Source organism: Annulohypoxylon maeteangense, assembly GCF_022496945.1.
Source record: "Annulohypoxylon maeteangense strain CBS 123835 unplaced genomic scaffold GGS22scaffold_2, whole genome shotgun sequence".
NCBI lineage: Eukaryota > Fungi > Ascomycota > Sordariomycetes > Xylariales > Hypoxylaceae > Annulohypoxylon > Annulohypoxylon maeteangense.
Window position 1 is genome coordinate 736205 of NW_025953249.1, and position 17455 is coordinate 753659.

Below are 17455 nucleotides of genomic sequence, written 5' to 3' on the forward strand. Positions count from 1 at the left end.
TGATCCGAATAATGTCGTTTTCCACCCCTGGTTCTCGTGACAGTGTAACACTGCAGTTCCAGTCAATATCGCATAATTCTTCGAAACCACGTTACGATACGACGCTGGATGGTTAACACTCTCTTAGGTAAGTACCTACCGTACGTGGGTAAGTCAGCTTACATGTAAGACCTATTAGTTACATGGAGTGATCCCACAACCTATCAGCCCGTCTTAGCGGCGGCACTTCTCTATAATCTGGATCTTGTGCGCAATTGGATTCGTTTATTTCCTTACTGTGGACTAATATATCTCTCTTTTTCTATTCGAAAGTCAGCTCACCGACAAATACAACAAAGTGTTCCTCTCCAAGACCACGGTATTGGTATTGCAACGATGGCGTTAGAAGTGCCAGCAGGAACACCCGACCGCGGCCCGGGGCTGGTGGTAATGTGCGCGCTTTTGATAGTTCTAACATCTATCTCAGCGGTTACACGAGTTCTCTCAAAGGTGATTGTGAAGCAACCCTGGTGGTGGGATGACTTCTTCGCCCTTATTTCGTTGGTAAGTCGAAGTTTGTGCGACATGCGACATGCGAATGCAACCTCGAAGACGTCGGTTTATATAATTCTAACAATTAAAACAGCCTATCCAACTCACTTTATTCGGAATCATCTTAACGTGGAGAAACATCGGGCTCGGGCTTCACGCCGACGTGGTGGCAGCGGAGAACCCGCTCTATCTTATACAAGGCGCAAAATACCTTTACATCGCCATCTTCTTCTTCGATGCTTCGATATCATTCCCGAAACTGTCGGCTATCTGCTTTTACGCGCGTGTCTTTCGCTCGAACAATAGGCACTTCAGAAACCACCTCTGGGTAGTTGGCTCCCTCGTTGTGGGTTGGCTAACGGCGTCTCTGATTTCCACTATTTTCCAGTGCTCTCCAATTGAGAAGGCTTGGAATTCACCACTACCAGGAACGTGTATACACACATTTGCCTGGTATTTAAGCACGTCAGCGCTCTCCGTATCGATCGACTTATACATACTGCTACTCCCGGTACCTATGATTTGGGCGTTGAAGTTGAGCTTGCGACGCCGTGTTTATTTGTTGGCCGCCTTCTTCCTAGCCTACTCCGTCATCGTTCTCTCGATCGGCCGCATGATCTCGACTATTGGCCTCATTCCTAATCTTGAAGCGGATATAACTTGGAATCTACCTGCCTACTTGTACTGGGCATGCATCGAAGGTGCTCTTTCGCTGATTAGCGTCAGCGTGCCCAACATGGTCGGGCTTGTTAAGGCACTAATGGGTCCGCGATGGCCGGGAACCAATCCCAAGAGTAGCAATAAACACACGGACCCAGAATCTTTGAATTACAATGCCTCGGCAGGCGTTCACGCAAGTCAGTCTTTCGGAGGGGACCATGATGGCTTCGAGCGACTCGTCAGTAGCACGGGATCAATCGCTTCGGGAATAAACGACCACGATGGAAAAGGAGCGGCGATAGCGTTAGATAGGATTCACGTAAAGACGCAGATCACTGTTGATAGAAGGTAATACCAAGACCTGGGAGGGATCAGCGCAAAACCTAGTACCTAGTAGTGTACCCCCAAGTTCAACTGATCGGATCCATCAGGGGGGTTTACCCACGTGTAGATAAGTTAAAAAAGAGCCCTGGAGAGCTTAATCACTTTAAGTACATACCAAAAGTCGGGAAACCTCGGCCCCCAAAACATAATAATACATCACGAACCTTGTCATCTTTCGTGCCACCCCCAAACGTGCGTAGCAATTCGTCATTTCGGGAAAAAAACAACGATGCGGCACAGCAATTTTCGAAAAATCGGACATCCCGGACAGGCGGACGTTTTTGTTTACTGCATTCGGTTCTGCTCCACGCCGTCTCCATTCCTATTTTGGCTCTTATTCGGTCCCATATCTCCATATTTTCCTAACTTTAGTCATGTACGTGCTGACTAGACTGCTAGACTCCTACCTTCTTGGCCTTTCGTCGGACCCATAATCGTATCCATACCCAGCTGCAGTGCCATGGCTAGGTGCACCCATGGATGCGGCGGTCGCTCTTCGGGTAGGTATCGTTAAATGATTCCACTTTATACACGATGGATTAAAGTTGTGATCTGTCTCGGCAGATGGAAGGGAAGATCGGAAGTATGAAATTAAGTCTATGCCCAACATCGTAGTCTGCTGGGGCTTGTGGTCTTTTGTCAATACGTAATTGTTGTATCTGCTTTATGCCTTGGCATCCCTGGGATAGCACGACTAGCACCCCTATGCCATATTCAGAGGCATGGATACCTCATCTTTCAAGCCAATTGCCATTATCGGCATAGGTATGTGATACTATCTGCGGTAGAGGTCCGTGTTCGTGATACTGATCAGAAGAGAATAGGCTGTCGACTGCCGGGAAGCATTTCCAACCCTTCACAATTATGGGAATTCCTCGATCAAAGACGCTCTGCCGGCGGAAAGCTACCAGAATCGCGTTTCAATATCGATAGCTACCATGGCGGCAAAGACCAGCCAGCAATCACAGAAGCCCTTGGTGGTTATTTTATCCAAGAAGACATCAGGGCTTTTGACAACCAATTCTTCGGTATCAATAATAGAGAAGCAGGTGTCATGGATCCACAGCAGCGTAAACTGCTCGAAGTTGTTTTCGAAAGCCTAGAGAGCGCTGGCGTCTCCCTAGATGACGCTTCCGGTGCCAACATCGGCTGTTATGGTAGGTTAATGTAACTATTACTTGTGTAGAACTGTATGTTGAGATCAAACAGTTGCCTCTTTTACCCCGGACTTTATTGCCATGCAAACCAAGGACGTCGAAAGTCTAAGTAGATATAGCCAGATTGGTATGGGAACAACAATACTTGCAAATAGGATTAGCCATGTGTTCAACCTGAAAGGCCCAAGTTGCGTACTTGACACCGCCTGCTCATCTTCGTTATACGCCCTTCAAGCTGCCTGTTCGGCGTTACAGGCAGACGAGTGCGATTCTGCTGTCGTCGCGGGGGTAAACCTTGTGCAAACCCCTGAACTACATGTGGCGATCTCCCAGGCCGGTGTTATCTCTCCTTCATCAACTTGTCACACTTTTGACTCGACTGCGGATGGGTAAGTCAACCATACCTACCTACTGAAAACCAACGAGACGGACCACTAGCTAACATATCGTGGAATACCAGCTACGGTCGGGCTGATGGTGTGAATGCGATCTTCATCAAGCGACTTGATGACGCCATTCGCGACGGTGACCCAATTAGGTCTGTAATCCGTTCTGTAGCAGTTAACAGTAACGGGCGCACACCTGGAATCACACAACCGAGTATCGACGGACAAGAAGCCGTCATTCGAAAAGCATATGCGCGAGCCAATTTAAACCCATCCGATACCCCGTTTGTCGAAACACACGGTACAGGTACCAGCGTCGGTGATCCGATAGAAGTCGAAGCTCTATCTCGCGTTTTTCAAAAGAAAGAGAGAAATCACCCTCTACTCTTAGGGGCCGTCAAGACAAATCTCGGACATAGTGAGGCAGCAAGCGGTTTAACAAGCCTTATCAAGGCCACGCTTATGCTTGAAAAGGGGCAGATTCCTGCGACCATTGGCCTGAAGCAATTGAACCCCAAGCTCAAAATCGACGAATGGGGAGTCCAAATTGTGACAAGCACAATCCCGCTACCAACTAATAGCCAGGAGATTCGTCGTGTCAGCGTCAACTCCTTTGGCTATGGTGGTGCTAACGCACACAGCATTCTTGAATCAGCACCACTGGCTAGCAACAAAGCCTTCATCAACAAACCTAGAGGTATAAATGGAGTCAACGGCACCAACGGTACCAATGGTACAAATGGTACAAATGGTACAAATGGTACAAACGGCACCAATGGGTACTGTAATGGCCATACCAATGGCTATACAAACGGCCATTCCTATGATCACGACGACGCTTCTGCGGATCAAACCTACCTTCTCCCATTCTCTGCCAATAAGCTCCCTTCGCTGAATGGCAGAGTCGAGAAATTGCTCGAGTTGGATTTATCATCCATCGCAGTCACAGACCTAGCATACACCCTCGGGCAGCGTCGCACGCATCTACCTCTTCGAGGCTACATCGTCACCAAGGAGTCAAGTTTTCCAGAAGACATCAATATCGACAACCTTCGTCTCTCCAATACGGAGAATGACTACTCGGAACGAAAGTGTGCATTCGTCTTCACAGGGCAGGGGGCACAGTATCAAGGTATGGGCCGGGAGCTCATGGAGTTTACGACATTCTCCCGCACTATCCATCAATTAGACGAGGCGCTGTCTTCTCTTCCCCATGCCCCGGCATGGAAGATATACGACGTCTTAATGGATACCTCTGAGAAGTGTCCGATCAACCAGGCCGAGTTTGCCCAAACCACTACAACCGCTGTGCAGATTGGCATCGTCAACCTGTTGCGGGACTGGTCGATAATCCCCCAAGGCACTGTTGGTCATTCCTCAGGCGAAATAGGTGCAGCATACGCCGCAGGCCTGCTTAGTGCCCGGGAAGCGATTGTGACTGCTTACTACAGAGGATATCTTGTCACCAAGCTGACCTCTGAAGGATCCATGGCGGCGGTTGGTCTTGGGTCCGATAGCACCAACGAGCGTATTACCAAGCTTGGACTTAGCGAGAAAGTCAGAGTGGCGTGCATCAACTCCCCCGAAAGCGTGACTATCAGCGGCGACAGTGACGGTATCGATGCCGTTTTCGCGGCGCTTCAAACAGATGGAGTTTTCGTCCGAAAGTTGCGAACCGACGGCAGGGCGTATCATTCCCACCACATGAGCGCAATTGGCCACGAGTACGAAAAGCTCCTAGAGCAGGCTTGGGCTTCAGAAGATGGATCCACTCCAGATCCCACCTCAAAACAGGCGCGGATGTTCTCGACAGTGGTATGTCAAGAGGTGAACAAGAAACACGTTCGAAAACCCTCGTACTGGCGAACGAATCTAGAATCACCGGTTCGCTTCAGCGAAGGCCTAACGTTACTTTCGAAGCTAACCGAGGGCCTAACTTTCATCGAAATCGGTCCTCATGCGGCGCTGAAGATGCCAGCCCTGGGCACTTTGGGCAAAACAACCCCTTACTTAGGATCGCTTACTAGGGGCAAAGACGCATCGGTATCGCTCCTCAGTCTCGCCGGCGACCTGTTCACGCAAGGATTCGGCATCGACTTTGCGGCGCTCAACAAGGCCCATACGAGACACGCCGCACCCAAGGTCTTGTGCGATTTACCTGCATATCCTTGGCACTACGAGGATCTGCTCTGGGCCGAGTCCCGCGTCAGCAGCGAAGGACGCTTCCGTAAGCATCCGCGGCACGAACTTCTAGGCAGCGAGATCCCGGGAGGCAACAAGACGACGTTTGGTTGGCGCAATCTTCTGCAGTTGGATAATGTGCCGTGGCTTCGGGACCATAAGCTTGGCGAGACGGTGGTCTTCCCCGCTGCGGGATACATGGCGATAGCTATTGAGGGGTTGTTGCAGACGGCGTCGGATGACACTCTTTCTACTGTGGGGTCAGTTGTGCTTCGACACGTAGACTTGCTCAATGCGTTGCCGTTGGTCGACGAGAAATCTGTCGAGCTTTACACTGAGCTTCGACCTCTTGCCCTTTCGAACACGACCACTTCTAAAATTTGGTGGGAGTTTCAGATATCTTCTATCTCGGATGGTGTCGCTACGATCCGCGCCAAGGGATCTCTCAGATTTGATTCGGGGGACTCTGTTATAAGCCTGGTATTACCATCATCGACTGGCCGTATAGCGCCGCAGTCAAAACGCCTCTGGTACGAAAGTATCGCGAGAGGCGGCCTTGGGTTTGGTCCTGAGTTCCAGATAATGGATGAGGTCTATACACCAGATCCAAGAGGAACAAGGTATGCTGAAGCCAAGACGAAACCATTAATCCCAGAAGTGAGAGAGGCCACGAAGCCCCGTTATATTGTCCACCCAACTTTGCTTGATAGTCTATTCCAAGTCGGCCTCATTTCCTGCACTGGAGGGTTCATCCACTCTATGGTCGCAAAGGTACCAACGAAGATCCGGCAGGTCACAATAAACATGCGTTCTTACGCCGAGGGCGTAGGCATAATCCGTTCTACGTCGAAAGTCATTGGTTTCTCTGCCAATAGTCTTGATGCCGCCTTGCTCGATTCTCAACAGCAGACAATAGCCCATTTCAAGGACGTTGATATCACCACGTTCGCCGGTAATGAGAAAGTAGAAGTCCGTCATCCTTTTCTTAGGATGAGCTGGAAGCATGACGTAGACAAGATTCAGGATAATGCTTCCTTTTCCCAAGCACTCGACCACATCCTGTCGATTACAGAGTTAGGATGTCTAGGCTCAAGAGGGCATATACTAGCCACCCTTGATCTGTTAGTTCACAAGAACCCCGATGCGCGTATCTTGTGTCTTTCCAGCGACCACGTTTTGGTCGTAACAGCGCTATTGGAAGTTCTGAAGGCTACGTCGCATCACCGACGTTTTCGTTCATTCTCCCTTGGCCGATTAACAAGCAACAACGAGCTCGAAGTAGCTGAGATCCGCAACTACACCACACCGCTGGGGTTGAAGTCATTAGGATACAAAAAAGACCATTCAACAGACCAGTACGAAATTGTCATCCTCCCTGACGATCTAGCCGTAGTCAAATTACTCGATGGCATGACAACGGCCCATACCCTGTTCCTCCGCGCTACTGCACCCAGTGTCGATAGTGAGTCTCTAGTCGACGGGCTTTCCACCATCTGCTCTACAACCACAAGGTCGCACAGCATCCAACTATTTCGGAAATCGCCCGTTCCAGTTACCCGCACCTCCGGTCACAGTCGCACTATCATCCACGTGTGCGGGTCTCCAGCGCACCCCAGCGCCGCCAAATTGACAGAAGAGCTTAGCACGAGTCTAGCAACGCCCGTGCGACAGATACCGCTTGCCGAAGTGACGGAATCGACCATCCCAGACGACACCCTCGTCATTTCCACCATCGAGCTAGAAAAGCCCGTGCTCGCTACCGCCGATCAGCACGCCTATTCCGGCATCCAGCAGATCGTCGAGCGGGCCGCCAGGATCGTCTGGGTGGCAGGGTGTGGCGTGAACAAGGGCTTCGACCCCACCCTGTCGCTGTTCGCAGGGCTCGCTCGGGCCATCATGATCGAACAGCCCTCGACGAAGATCGTTACGCTGGAGCTCGACCCGCGCGTTGGCCCGGGCCCCATGGCGCGCGATATTGAGGCGATTATCGCCGATCAGACCAACGCGTTGCCGATTGCCGACTATGAGTTCCTCAGGGATGGCGCTGGGCTTTTGATCAGCAGGGCTGTTCCTGACGATCGCATGAATGCACAGTTCCGAGATCGGGAGAATGCTGTTGCGACGACGATGTCGCTTGTGAAGGCGGGAGCTGCGGCGCTGTCGTTGCAGAAGGCTGGACAGCTTAGTACGGCGCAGTTTGTTAAGACGAGGAGTCATGATGTTGGGAGTTTGCCGGCTGGCCATGTCGTAGTCAAGGTGTTGTGCGTCGGACTTAATGCCAAAGATGTGTACGCTCTTGCCGGGCGCGTGCATACGACCGAGGCGTCATGCAGTCTCGAATACACGGGCGAGGTTGTTGCGACAGGCTCCGCTGTTAAGGAATTCGCTGTCGGCGACAGGGTGGCTGTCATGTACCCCGGGCACTTCAGCACTTTCGAGACCGTGCCGTCTTGGTGCTGCGTGAAGTTGAGACAGGACGAGGATCTGCGCGTAATGGCGTCGGTCCCGGTTGTTTTCGTAACCGCAATTTATGGCCTGCGTATCCGCGCACATCTGAAGCCCGGGGAAACTGTCCTCATCCACTCTGCGGCGGGGGGCGTCGGTATTGCGGCGATTCAGGTAGCAAAGCATTATGGGGCGGAGGTATTCGCTACGGTTGGGACGGACGAGAAGAAGCAGTATCTTGTAGACAACTTTGGTCTACGAGCCGACCACATATTCAGTTCTCGCGATTCAAGCTTCGTCTCTGGCATAAAGGCCGCCACGAATGGCCTAGGCGTCGACGTCATTCTCAACTCCTTGGTTGGCGAGCTCCTCCACGAGAGCTGGCAATGTCTAGCGGACTTCGGCCGCTTTGTCGAAATCGGCAAGCGCGATATCATCGACGGCGGTAACTTGAACATGGAAGTGCTTTCTCGCGGCACGACCTTTACGGCGTTTGATCTCAGTATGCTGGCTGAGTCAAAGTCCCCGGTTAACCAGCGCCTCTACACGAAGATATTGGGACGTGCTATAGAGCTTGTACGGAGTGAGAAAGTGCAGCCCGTAAAGCCGTTATCGGTCTTCAACGTCTCAGACGTGGCGTCTGCCTTTAACTACTTCAATAGCTCGAAGCGGATAGGCAAAATTGTTATCTCGTTTGAGGACCAGACCCAGATGGTTCCGGTCGTGCCCGATAAGTTTTCAGCTGTCCTAGACCCGAACAAGAGCTACTTACTCCTCGGATGCTTGGGTGGTCTAGGCCGTAGCCTTTCGACGTGGATGTTGAGCCGGGGTGCACGTAAATTTGTCTTCGTCGGGCGTTCGGGCACTGAGAAACCAGCAGCTAAGCGCCTGATTGACAATTTGGAAAGGGCTGGCGCAAAGTGCATAGTGATAAAGGGTAATGTGACGAGCGAAGAAGATATGGTGAGGGCCGTTGCCGCAGCACCAACTCCCTTGGGAGGTGTCGTACAGGCTGCCATGGGTTTGAACGAAGCCATCTTCAGGAACATGTCTCGAGAGCACTGGCTCAATGGTACCGAGGCAAAGGTCAAGGGGACGTGGAATATCCACAATGCGCTATCGAAACTTGGCAGGGAAAAGGAGCTGGACTTCTTCATCATGACGAGTTCTATCAACGGCAAGGTAGGCACCGCTACAGAGGGTAACTACTGTGCCGCGAACAACTTCTTGGACGTCTTCGCCCGTTACCGCCGTAGCCTTGGCCTACAGGCCATTTCACTTGGAATAGGCATGGTTTCGGAGGTCGGCTACTTGCACGAGAACCCCCACATAGAAGACCTTCTCCTGCGTAAAGGTATCCGGCCTATAACCGAGGACGAATTGCTGCAGATTTTCGATTTCGCTCTATGCGAACCGTCTACTTCAGCGCATCCTAAGGACCTTCTTTCGCATCCGCACCTTTTAACTGGTTTGGAGGTTACAGGTCTTCAGGACCAGCATAAGCAAGGCTATAACGGCTACTGGCAGTTCCTGGATGATGCGCGCTTCTCGGTGCTGACTAGCGCTCTCAAACGGAGTAGCGCTAGCGAGACGACGTCAGGTTCAGGTTCGCAATGGTCCGCAATTAACGAGGCACTCGACTCGGGGGATAAAGATGGCCTGGTAGCCGTTATCAAGGATTTAGTTGCGAAGAAGATGTCGAATTTGATTCTAGTCCCTGTCGCTAAATTGGACGTCAAAACACCATTGTCGGACTTCGGAATGGACTCTATGCTGGCGGCGGAGCTGCGACAGTATATATTTAGCACAACGGGCGCAGATGTTCTCTTCTTAACACTGATGGATAAAGCTACGAATGTAACGACATTGGCGGGAATAGTAGCGGATAAACTACAGGAATCCAGGAATAAGGAATCGTCCTAAATGCAGTGCCTAGGCGTCGAACAGTTGTTTGTTGAAGAAGTTTACAAGTTTGGATTTTAGAATTAAGAGCAATCGGGCTTTATTAGGGGGCCGTTATCGAGGGGCTGCCCCATCGGAGGACCGCTCGCTGTATGATAGTATGAAGATAAAGAGGCGTTCAGCCCTAGTTTCAGAAGTGTTCAAACATTCAAACATTGATATTCATCGATATTACCAAAACTTACCATGATCAAAAAAAGAGACACACCCCCTTAGATTCTACTTGCTTGCAGGATACCAGTTGAAGCTGTAGGTGTTTTATGTTCTTCCTCTCAAGCTATGGACATCCAGTGTTCACAAGCGTTCGAATCGAACCATGTGCCACTCAAGGCTTTTTGGCATGGCGGGTTAAGTGGTCAAGGCGAGATGCAAGTGCCCGTGAGTTTAGCTCATGGGATATTATTTTATATAGACTCTTAATTATCAGAATGTGCCGTCGCACCAAATGATCATTCTTAATCGGTTAGTTTTATTATCACTTATATGGGAAATATTTGCTTGTTCATACACCTGGGCAGCTAGCGATGAGCTTCCCGCCTCCCATCCTGTATTTCGTTGCGTAACACAGCCATGGTGTAAAGGAACTCGCTCCTTTGACAATAAGGCGAACTTCGAGTACCAGCAATGTATATGCTTAACTACAACCAACTCTAAAGCCAGAATGATGTCGAACTATGATTTCATCAATATCGTATCAAGTAAGTGCTCTCGGGCGACTCTCCGACGAAATCCGGCCGAAATCAGGATTAAGCATGCCGTAGCGGTGGTTAGTGAGTGGCCTTGATGCTAAGCCCCGGGACTTCCCTTCCTTAGGCGGGTGCGGGGGCTTTATTCCCCCATACCGGTACCCATTAGCATCGGCATATTTTACCCACTAGAACCCTACAGCTCACATAAGCCCTTCTTCCTTCGTTCATCCTCCAGTCGCGAAATATGCCTTAAATAGTAGCTATTTACAGTGCCTCTATCGTGGCCGCACGATAGCGAATTGACGGTTATTATGTTGCTTTTTCTACCCAGATTTGGTTTGCAATATAACTTTACCAAATTTCCGGGTTAAAACAAACCAATGTCACGCCTAAGCCGCGGATGTTTGAGATGTCGCCAACGACGAGTCAAATGCGATGAGGGAAAGCCTTCATGTCAGCGTTGCATCAACCGCAATGAGATCTGCGAAGGCTATCGCGATGAGGCCAGCATTGTATTTCGCTACGAAACAAAAAAGGTAATTGAGCAGGCCAACATAACCTCAGCAGCCTCATCATCCACTGCTTTCGAAAGAAACTCTAGACGAAGGAGCCATTCTACTGGCAATAAACCAGGCTCGAGTGGATCGTCAACCACATTTGTCGACCCCTCTGACCTTACGGAAGAAGAAATTGCTACTTTTAGGTTATCGAATTGTCTCCCATGGATCAAAACCATCCCGGTCCATTTACGACCTAGTCCTGAAGATGAGGCTGTCAATCGCTTCATCGAGAAATATGTCATATATCCATGTACTGAGACATCCTCGCCCGGCTTTCTCGAGCATCTTCCATCGCTGTTCAAAGATGTGAACGTAGAAGGCCGGTTCGCATTACGCTGGGCTGTCCGAGCTGCAGCTTACGCCGATCTGGCTAAGGACCAGAAAAGCACTGCACTAACCAACAAGGCTTTCCATTGCTATGGGATGTCACTTTCAGCACTAGGGGAATCCCTATCATCGCAAGGGAAAGTTCCCGATGATCATGACCTGATGACTGCAGTTATGTTAGATATTTTCGAGGTATGTTCTAAAGAGGTTAGATGACTAGCTGCAATATATGCTGAACTACTAGACTTTCTTCGTCGAAGAACCTGCGATGAGAGGAGCTCATGCTCAGGGCATGGCGCAGATCCTCAGATTGAGAGGTTCTGACCAAATTTACAGCCCCCGTGGATGGAGTTTATTCAGGCTTGCACACCACAGAATTGTTAGTTGGTCATCCACTACATCATTATAGTGGCTTACTCACACGCTGTAGCAAAAACAACAGTTGGCTTTCAATCTGAAACCTCTCGACGATTCAAAATTTTGGTTTGATCAGTTAGATGAAAATGAGCCTTCCGTCCGTTTGGAGAAAGATGCCTTTCGGATTAGCCAGACATGTGAACGAGGAAGGAAGTTGCAAGAGGCCCTAAATAATGGCAATTCATCGGTATCCGAAGTCCTTGACATGGTGCACGAGCTGGTGAACCTAGATCAAGAAGTGGCTAGCTGGCGGCAAAAACCTGAATGGTCCTTCAAGACATTGAATGTATCCGATTTACCTGTGTTCGATCCCTCGGTGCAGCCTCCGACCAACGCCATTCAACTTCATGCAGATCTTTGGATGGCATATGAGTGGAATTACCACCGTACAGCACGTATCATCGGCCACCAGCAATTGGTAAACTGTCTGGAGACTGCGATAAAAACCTCGGACCTACATAACTCGATAGAAGAGAGTCTACACATCATAATCGATCAGTCCACTAGAACAATGCAATTACTCGCCGATGAAGTCCTATCAACCGTGCCCCAAACCTTCGGCGACATTAACAGCTTAGGCCATGTACACGACCACGCTACCGGCCCCCCACGATGCCGGAGTATAGGAGGCTATCTACTCCTCTGGCCCATCAAGATCATCAAAGGAGCACAATTCGCAACAACACCCGAGCAAAAACGAAATGCGCAAATAGCCTTCGAACGGATCCGCGAGTACACCGGGATGAAATCGCATCTCGGATCTCTAAGCGTTATATAAACCACACCAACACCACTTAAATCCCTATTTCGCCGGCACCTTAATAACCGTCTCCCGCAACTCCTCCCCACTCCCCAACACCACCATCTCCGCCCCCACCCCCACAAACGCAATGCGACAAACCTCATCCGTGCGATTATGCCACGCATGGTTCACGCCCTGCTGCACGATAAACTCGCCCGCCTTCACCATCCTCTCCTCCCTACTATCCAAAGCCAGCACAATCTCCCCAGCCAACACGACCGCGTAGTCGAGACTCAGGGTCCGGTGCATCGGCACGCTAAAACGCGGCGCGATGTTCGTGACGCAGAAATTGACGCCGGAGGCGGGAACGCGGGGGATTGTGTCGCGTAGGTGGGTTGGTTCTTGGAGGTTGTTGACGGGGACGGAGGACCGGGTGTCGAAGATGGTGAAGGAGCTGCCGCTGGGGCCGAAGGGCGAGAACGAGGGGAGGGTTAGGTCGCTGTGAAAGGTGGATTTGCCGGATGCGTTATGGGTTGTGACGATGAGGCGGGCGCCGCTGGTTAGGAGGGTGGTGTTGGAGGACATCTTGAGTTATTTGGGGTTTATGGCTTTGGGGGGACGGGTAGGGTTGTGAGGGATGGATTTTATGAGAGTTATGTGAATATTGGAGTTCTCAGTTGGTTTTAGAGGAAAGGTGATGCTGTTTGCGAGCAGGTCTGCTGGGTTACTTTCTTCTTAGAGGCTTTGGTGTTTGTCTATGATTAATATTTACAGCAACACACTCGAGGATTCTCGATATTTATACACGAATTGCCCTTACGACCTGCTGCTGAACGTTTGTGTCGGTCATTTGTGAAGCTGTATCGAGGGTACGTACCTCGCGGCGCTAGCCGGTTTTGGTAACTGGCACGAACTGCGCAGTGGCATCTCGACGGCGTGGAACACTAGGCAAAAATAGAGTGTTATTCGGGATTCGGTTGGTAGAGTCCTAGATCTGCGTATCGTACGCTTCGGGTGGGATCAAGCGATTGTTAGATTCAGCCAAGTTCTTCAGGGGCGAAGGAAGATCTAGATCTGCCCCTAAGACAATTGTTATTCCAACAACTTTCTTCGTTTGCGGCGTGTGACTCGATGTCTTTCTTTTTCCTTATCTGGAAGCCCACGCGAGGATAGAGGTTTAGGTTCGCGTTTTCTCACTGTTATTCAAACGGGATTGTACCTATCATTCTATTACACGGGTTCGCGTTAATCTGAGAAGACATCACCGGCGTTTGCATGGAAGGTGTAGCTCGGCGCTGTAAGTTGAAATCGACACCAACCCAATCCGATTATATGGAAGCAGGGAAGCTGCACTGCAACCTCAACAACGCTCTATCCCTTTATCTTCGCAGATCTAGCAATGCCTACCAATTGACCTAAACCGTAAACTTTAACTATGAAGTACCTAATCAAGTCTAGTGAAAAGTAAATAGCCAAAATCTTGACAGTTTATCAATCGTACCCTTCTACACAGTACGCCTCGTACCATCTAACAGCACGACCTATCATACGCTAGCTTACTCCACATTCTGCCAATTGGCATATAGAGAACTGTTGATTAAAAATGACCAATCCTAAGCGGCCCTTATAGCTCAGTGGTAGAGCGCAGCACTCGTACTGTGATATACTTCTTCCCGAATATAGTTACAATTTACTAATGCTGAGGTCCATCGTTCAATCCGGTGTGAGGGCATTTCAGTTAATTTTTGGGTATTTAATTTTTACCCCTTGCACATGTTTTGATACGTGGTATAAGTAATCGAAATCGATTTTAACCCTTTTTTTCTCCTAAAAAGAAGAAGTAGCGATCGCGCAGCCTGCATAATAACAGTTGGGTCCTGGGTAATGTTAGTTAAAACGTTAGAGGTGACAATGACGACAACAAAAGCGACGGCAACAACGATCAAATCGTGATATACCGTATGTCTAGCATTTTTTTGTCGCATATCAATTCATTACAGATGCATCGTGCTAACGAATGATAACTCGGTACTATCAATCAACAATTGCATGTTATATTGACTAACCCACCTAGTAGGGAGGTATATAAGGGGCGAAGTTTCGCTGGTAATATTGAGCATGTCTGTGAGTCGATAGTCATCATCTCTTAAATTGGCGGGTTGATAGTAGGCCCCTTTCAATTTAAGACCTATTTCATTTTCATTCCCGATGGATGGTAGACTATCTTCCAACTGCCCCTACAATTCTATTCATGTATCAAAGGTAGTATACAGAATTCGAGGCTCGTCTTCTAGTGATCAGTGTCTCGGTCAGGAGATTTACTCAATAGGCTTCGGCACGCAAGATCGATACGGTATTTCTTGAGAATAAATTTACGCCAGGTAATTCAGAAATTTTGATTTTATGTGCCATATCCTAATGCCGTATCCGACCTCGACATTCTAACTGTTCCTAAATGTACCAAGAATTGCAATATATACTTAACGAGTGTAAGAAAAAAAAAAGAGCAAAAAACAACCGTAGATCTAGTTTCTAAGCAGGGGCAATGACTCGACTTTGCCTTACTCGACCTCCACGCACTGGGTCATCGTGGCACCCACATCCTTCTCATACATAACTCCCTTGTAAACAACCTTCTTCGTCTTCTTTTGCCAGACAACACGGAATTTCCCTTTTGCTATACGTTGAGGAGTTGGAGTTAGTATAACTCATAATTATTGTAAATATAGAGGTACCTATCCAGGTAGGTCGGTACCTATGTATCGTGATATTTTGACTTACTGTTACTAGCTCCATTCCAGAGTCCTTCTCGCAATAGAGGATATTCCCTCAAGTTTTGGGCCTTGTTGAAGAGTCCTTCGTGGTTCAGGTAAGGTTCGGGATATTTGCCGCCCACCGACTTGTCCGCCTTCTTTATGGCATCAGAGTACGCTGCTCCAATCTGGGATGCCTCAATAGTGACATCTCCGCATTTCACATCTTTATCGATCTTTCTGGCGTAGACCTCGGAGTTGGTGGGAGATGCAGAAGCCACGGCGACAAGGCCGAGCAGGAAAGCAGATTTCAGGTTGAAATACATAATGAATAGGTAGGTATGTAGGTAAAGAAGAGGGTTGTCTTTGTATTGTAATTCTGTTGAATTATAGTTGATATTGAGCGTGATGGTGAAGATAAAATCCAAGTAGATTTCAGAGTGATTCGGGGCCAACTTATATAGATTTTGAACTATCCTCATTTTCAGCTGTGGCCTTCATTTGGAAGTGATTTGATCGACTCGAGCTTTCCTCCCGCTGTGAAGAAGCCATCGACCAAATGTCAGTTCTAAATTAAGACCATATGTTGGGAATGCACCGATTTCAGCCCTGGCGATATATTGCCTTCCCATTGTAGTATTATGAGGCTAAAATTCTAGGTACACCAACATTTAAGGGGTGTACCCTCTACCTGCTCCTCAGTACTTACCTAATCTTCCGTTATAAGTAATGATACTCATAACCCACGTCTATTTCACAGCCTCCTGTCATACATCGATATTATCTACCAACCACTAGTTACCTAATAGGTACTTGTTCTTAGAACTCAGCTATCTAATTGATACAGTAGGTATGACACATTACCAACGTCTATTTTAACACAACGTGCAAGAATAAAGATGAGAGATTCAAAAGGATGGAAAGCCGTAGTTACACAGCATGGATCCTAGTTTGTCTTTAATTAAAACGTAGGTAGGTAACTACCTATGTTGCGAACTAAGGTTCTGTGTAACTATTGTCAGAAAGCTTAGCTTACTGCTTACTTGTCAGCTTCAAGGGTGCCTGTTTTACCGATATTAATTGATGACGTAAGAATGACGTAGGTAGAGTCCCTTTGGGGTAACAAAAGCTGCTAGAAAAGGCGGGGATTGCACCGCCTTCGTTTATTATGTCGGAAAGAGGACTCATATCTTCAGCTTGATCGGCGCGGACTTTTATTGTTTCTATATAAAGTAATTGGGCCAATATTTAACCCATACAGATCGGAAAACTCACTACCTAATCTTCGCCTTCAACATTCCATGCTCAATTTCTCTCGACGTTAATCATGACTTTTTCTGTTTCTCCCCTAGAAGGCACAGAGGAGTTCAGATCATTGAACTCCCTCGTAAACCAGTCTGATGTATCAGTCCCAGATACGATACAGTCAATTATTAACCTAAGCTTATCGACCACATCTAGCACAGCAGGTCATTCGGATGCTCTGGAGTTACACTGCGAACGACTTTTTGAATCCGTAATCGACGTAGCTTCACGCACGCCCATACCTCAACAGGTGAAGCTAGTTGATTTCCTTATCCAGCTACAGAAGCTGAATGTGATCGATCCCGTCACGGGAAAGCCTCTTGAATGTGACGGCCGGAAAATCTGGGCCGATCTTCCACGCATCGGCATGAGCTTTCGTGAGGCGTGGAACTTTGGTAAGGCCACAGAATCAAACGCTAGAACAGGTCGATACGAATGATTGTACCTAGACTAACATGGAATCTAGATCCACAAGACACAAACGCAACTCCAGAGGACAAGGCTGGTTGGGAGAACAAGACCGCCTTTTTAGCGCAGGTTACCGCGCTCTCTCCTATCGGTAATCCGTCTGAGATTACTACTTCACTTAATTGCTCTCTCTATGCTCTCTGGGCCATGCGATCCGCGTTCGAAGGTACCACGCCGGCTGACACGACATTACGAGCAGCATGCTTGTGGATTATTTACGCTGGGGATAGATTGTTGATGAACGTGGAGAATGAACTCACTTTCGAGGCTAATCTCGGGATTCCCGGCGGTAGTTATAAAAAGAAGGAGTGGAGGGGGTTTAATAAGGAGAGAATGGAGGTCTGGAAGAATGGTTTCAAGGCTGCTCAGACTAGACACGAAGGTGAAACTAGAAGCATGATTGATAGAGCGCTGGCGAAAATTGACGGATAAGCGGCATGAGGGCCACCTGTTGTGTCGAGGAGAATCCTATGTATGTTCACATAGTG

General features: G+C 48.8%; 6 protein-coding genes and 1 non-coding gene across 7 annotated transcripts; 5 read left to right on the forward strand and 2 right to left on the reverse strand.

Moving 5' to 3' along the window:
• Positions 1 to 146: 146 nt before the first annotated feature.
• GGS22DRAFT_62917 (uncharacterized protein) lies at positions 147 to 1608 on the forward strand. Its single transcript, XM_047967599.1, has 2 exons — positions 147 to 543; positions 626 to 1608. Exons 1-2 carry the CDS (start codon positions 376 to 378, stop codon positions 1541 to 1543), a joined length of 1086 nt encoding a protein of 361 aa, XP_047822601.1. The 5' UTR covers positions 147 to 375; the 3' UTR covers positions 1544 to 1608.
• A 689-nt stretch (positions 1609 to 2297) lies between these two features.
• On the forward strand, positions 2298 to 9667 carry GGS22DRAFT_184347 (putative polyketide synthase; the record flags this gene model as incomplete). The annotated part of the gene is made up of 4 exons (XM_047964180.1): positions 2298 to 2340; positions 2400 to 2732; positions 2785 to 3121; positions 3193 to 9667. 4 exons carry the CDS (start codon positions 2298 to 2300, stop codon positions 9665 to 9667), a joined length of 7188 nt encoding a protein of 2395 aa, XP_047822602.1.
• A 964-nt stretch (positions 9668 to 10631) lies between these two features.
• On the forward strand, positions 10632 to 12489 carry GGS22DRAFT_62938 (uncharacterized protein). The gene is made up of 3 exons (XM_047967600.1): positions 10632 to 11474; positions 11527 to 11661; positions 11713 to 12489. Exons 1-3 carry the CDS (start codon positions 10776 to 10778, stop codon positions 12475 to 12477), a joined length of 1599 nt encoding a protein of 532 aa, XP_047822603.1. The 5' UTR covers positions 10632 to 10775; the 3' UTR covers positions 12478 to 12489.
• GGS22DRAFT_62941 (uncharacterized protein) lies at positions 12490 to 13677 on the reverse strand. The gene is made up of 3 exons (XM_047967601.1): positions 13661 to 13677; positions 13319 to 13592; positions 12490 to 13267 (listed from the first exon to the last, which is right to left on the reverse strand). The coding sequence occupies exon 3, from the start codon at positions 13024 to 13026 to the stop codon at positions 12502 to 12504; it is 525 nt and encodes a 174-aa protein (XP_047822604.1). The 5' UTR covers positions 13027 to 13267; positions 13319 to 13592; positions 13661 to 13677; the 3' UTR covers positions 12490 to 12501.
• Positions 13678 to 14061: 384 nt separating this feature from the next.
• GGS22DRAFT_t8 lies at positions 14062 to 14173 on the forward strand. The gene has a single exon. It is a non-coding gene; the product is annotated as a tRNA-Thr (tRNA).
• Positions 14174 to 14812: 639 nt separating this feature from the next.
• GGS22DRAFT_152322 (Ribonuclease/ribotoxin) lies at positions 14813 to 15604 on the reverse strand. The gene is made up of 2 exons (XM_047959662.1): positions 15223 to 15604; positions 14813 to 15118 (listed from the first exon to the last, which is right to left on the reverse strand). The coding sequence occupies exons 1-2, from the start codon at positions 15518 to 15520 to the stop codon at positions 15003 to 15005; spliced, it is 414 nt and encodes a 137-aa protein (XP_047822605.1). The 5' UTR covers positions 15521 to 15604; the 3' UTR covers positions 14813 to 15002.
• Positions 15605 to 16521: 917 nt separating this feature from the next.
• On the forward strand, positions 16522 to 17399 carry GGS22DRAFT_184351 (uncharacterized protein; the record flags this gene model as incomplete). Its single annotated transcript, XM_047964181.1, has 2 exons — positions 16522 to 16894; positions 16966 to 17399. The coding sequence occupies 2 exons, from the start codon at positions 16522 to 16524 to the stop codon at positions 17397 to 17399; spliced, it is 807 nt and encodes a 268-aa protein (XP_047822606.1).
• Between the last annotated feature and the right edge of the window lie 56 nt (positions 17400 to 17455).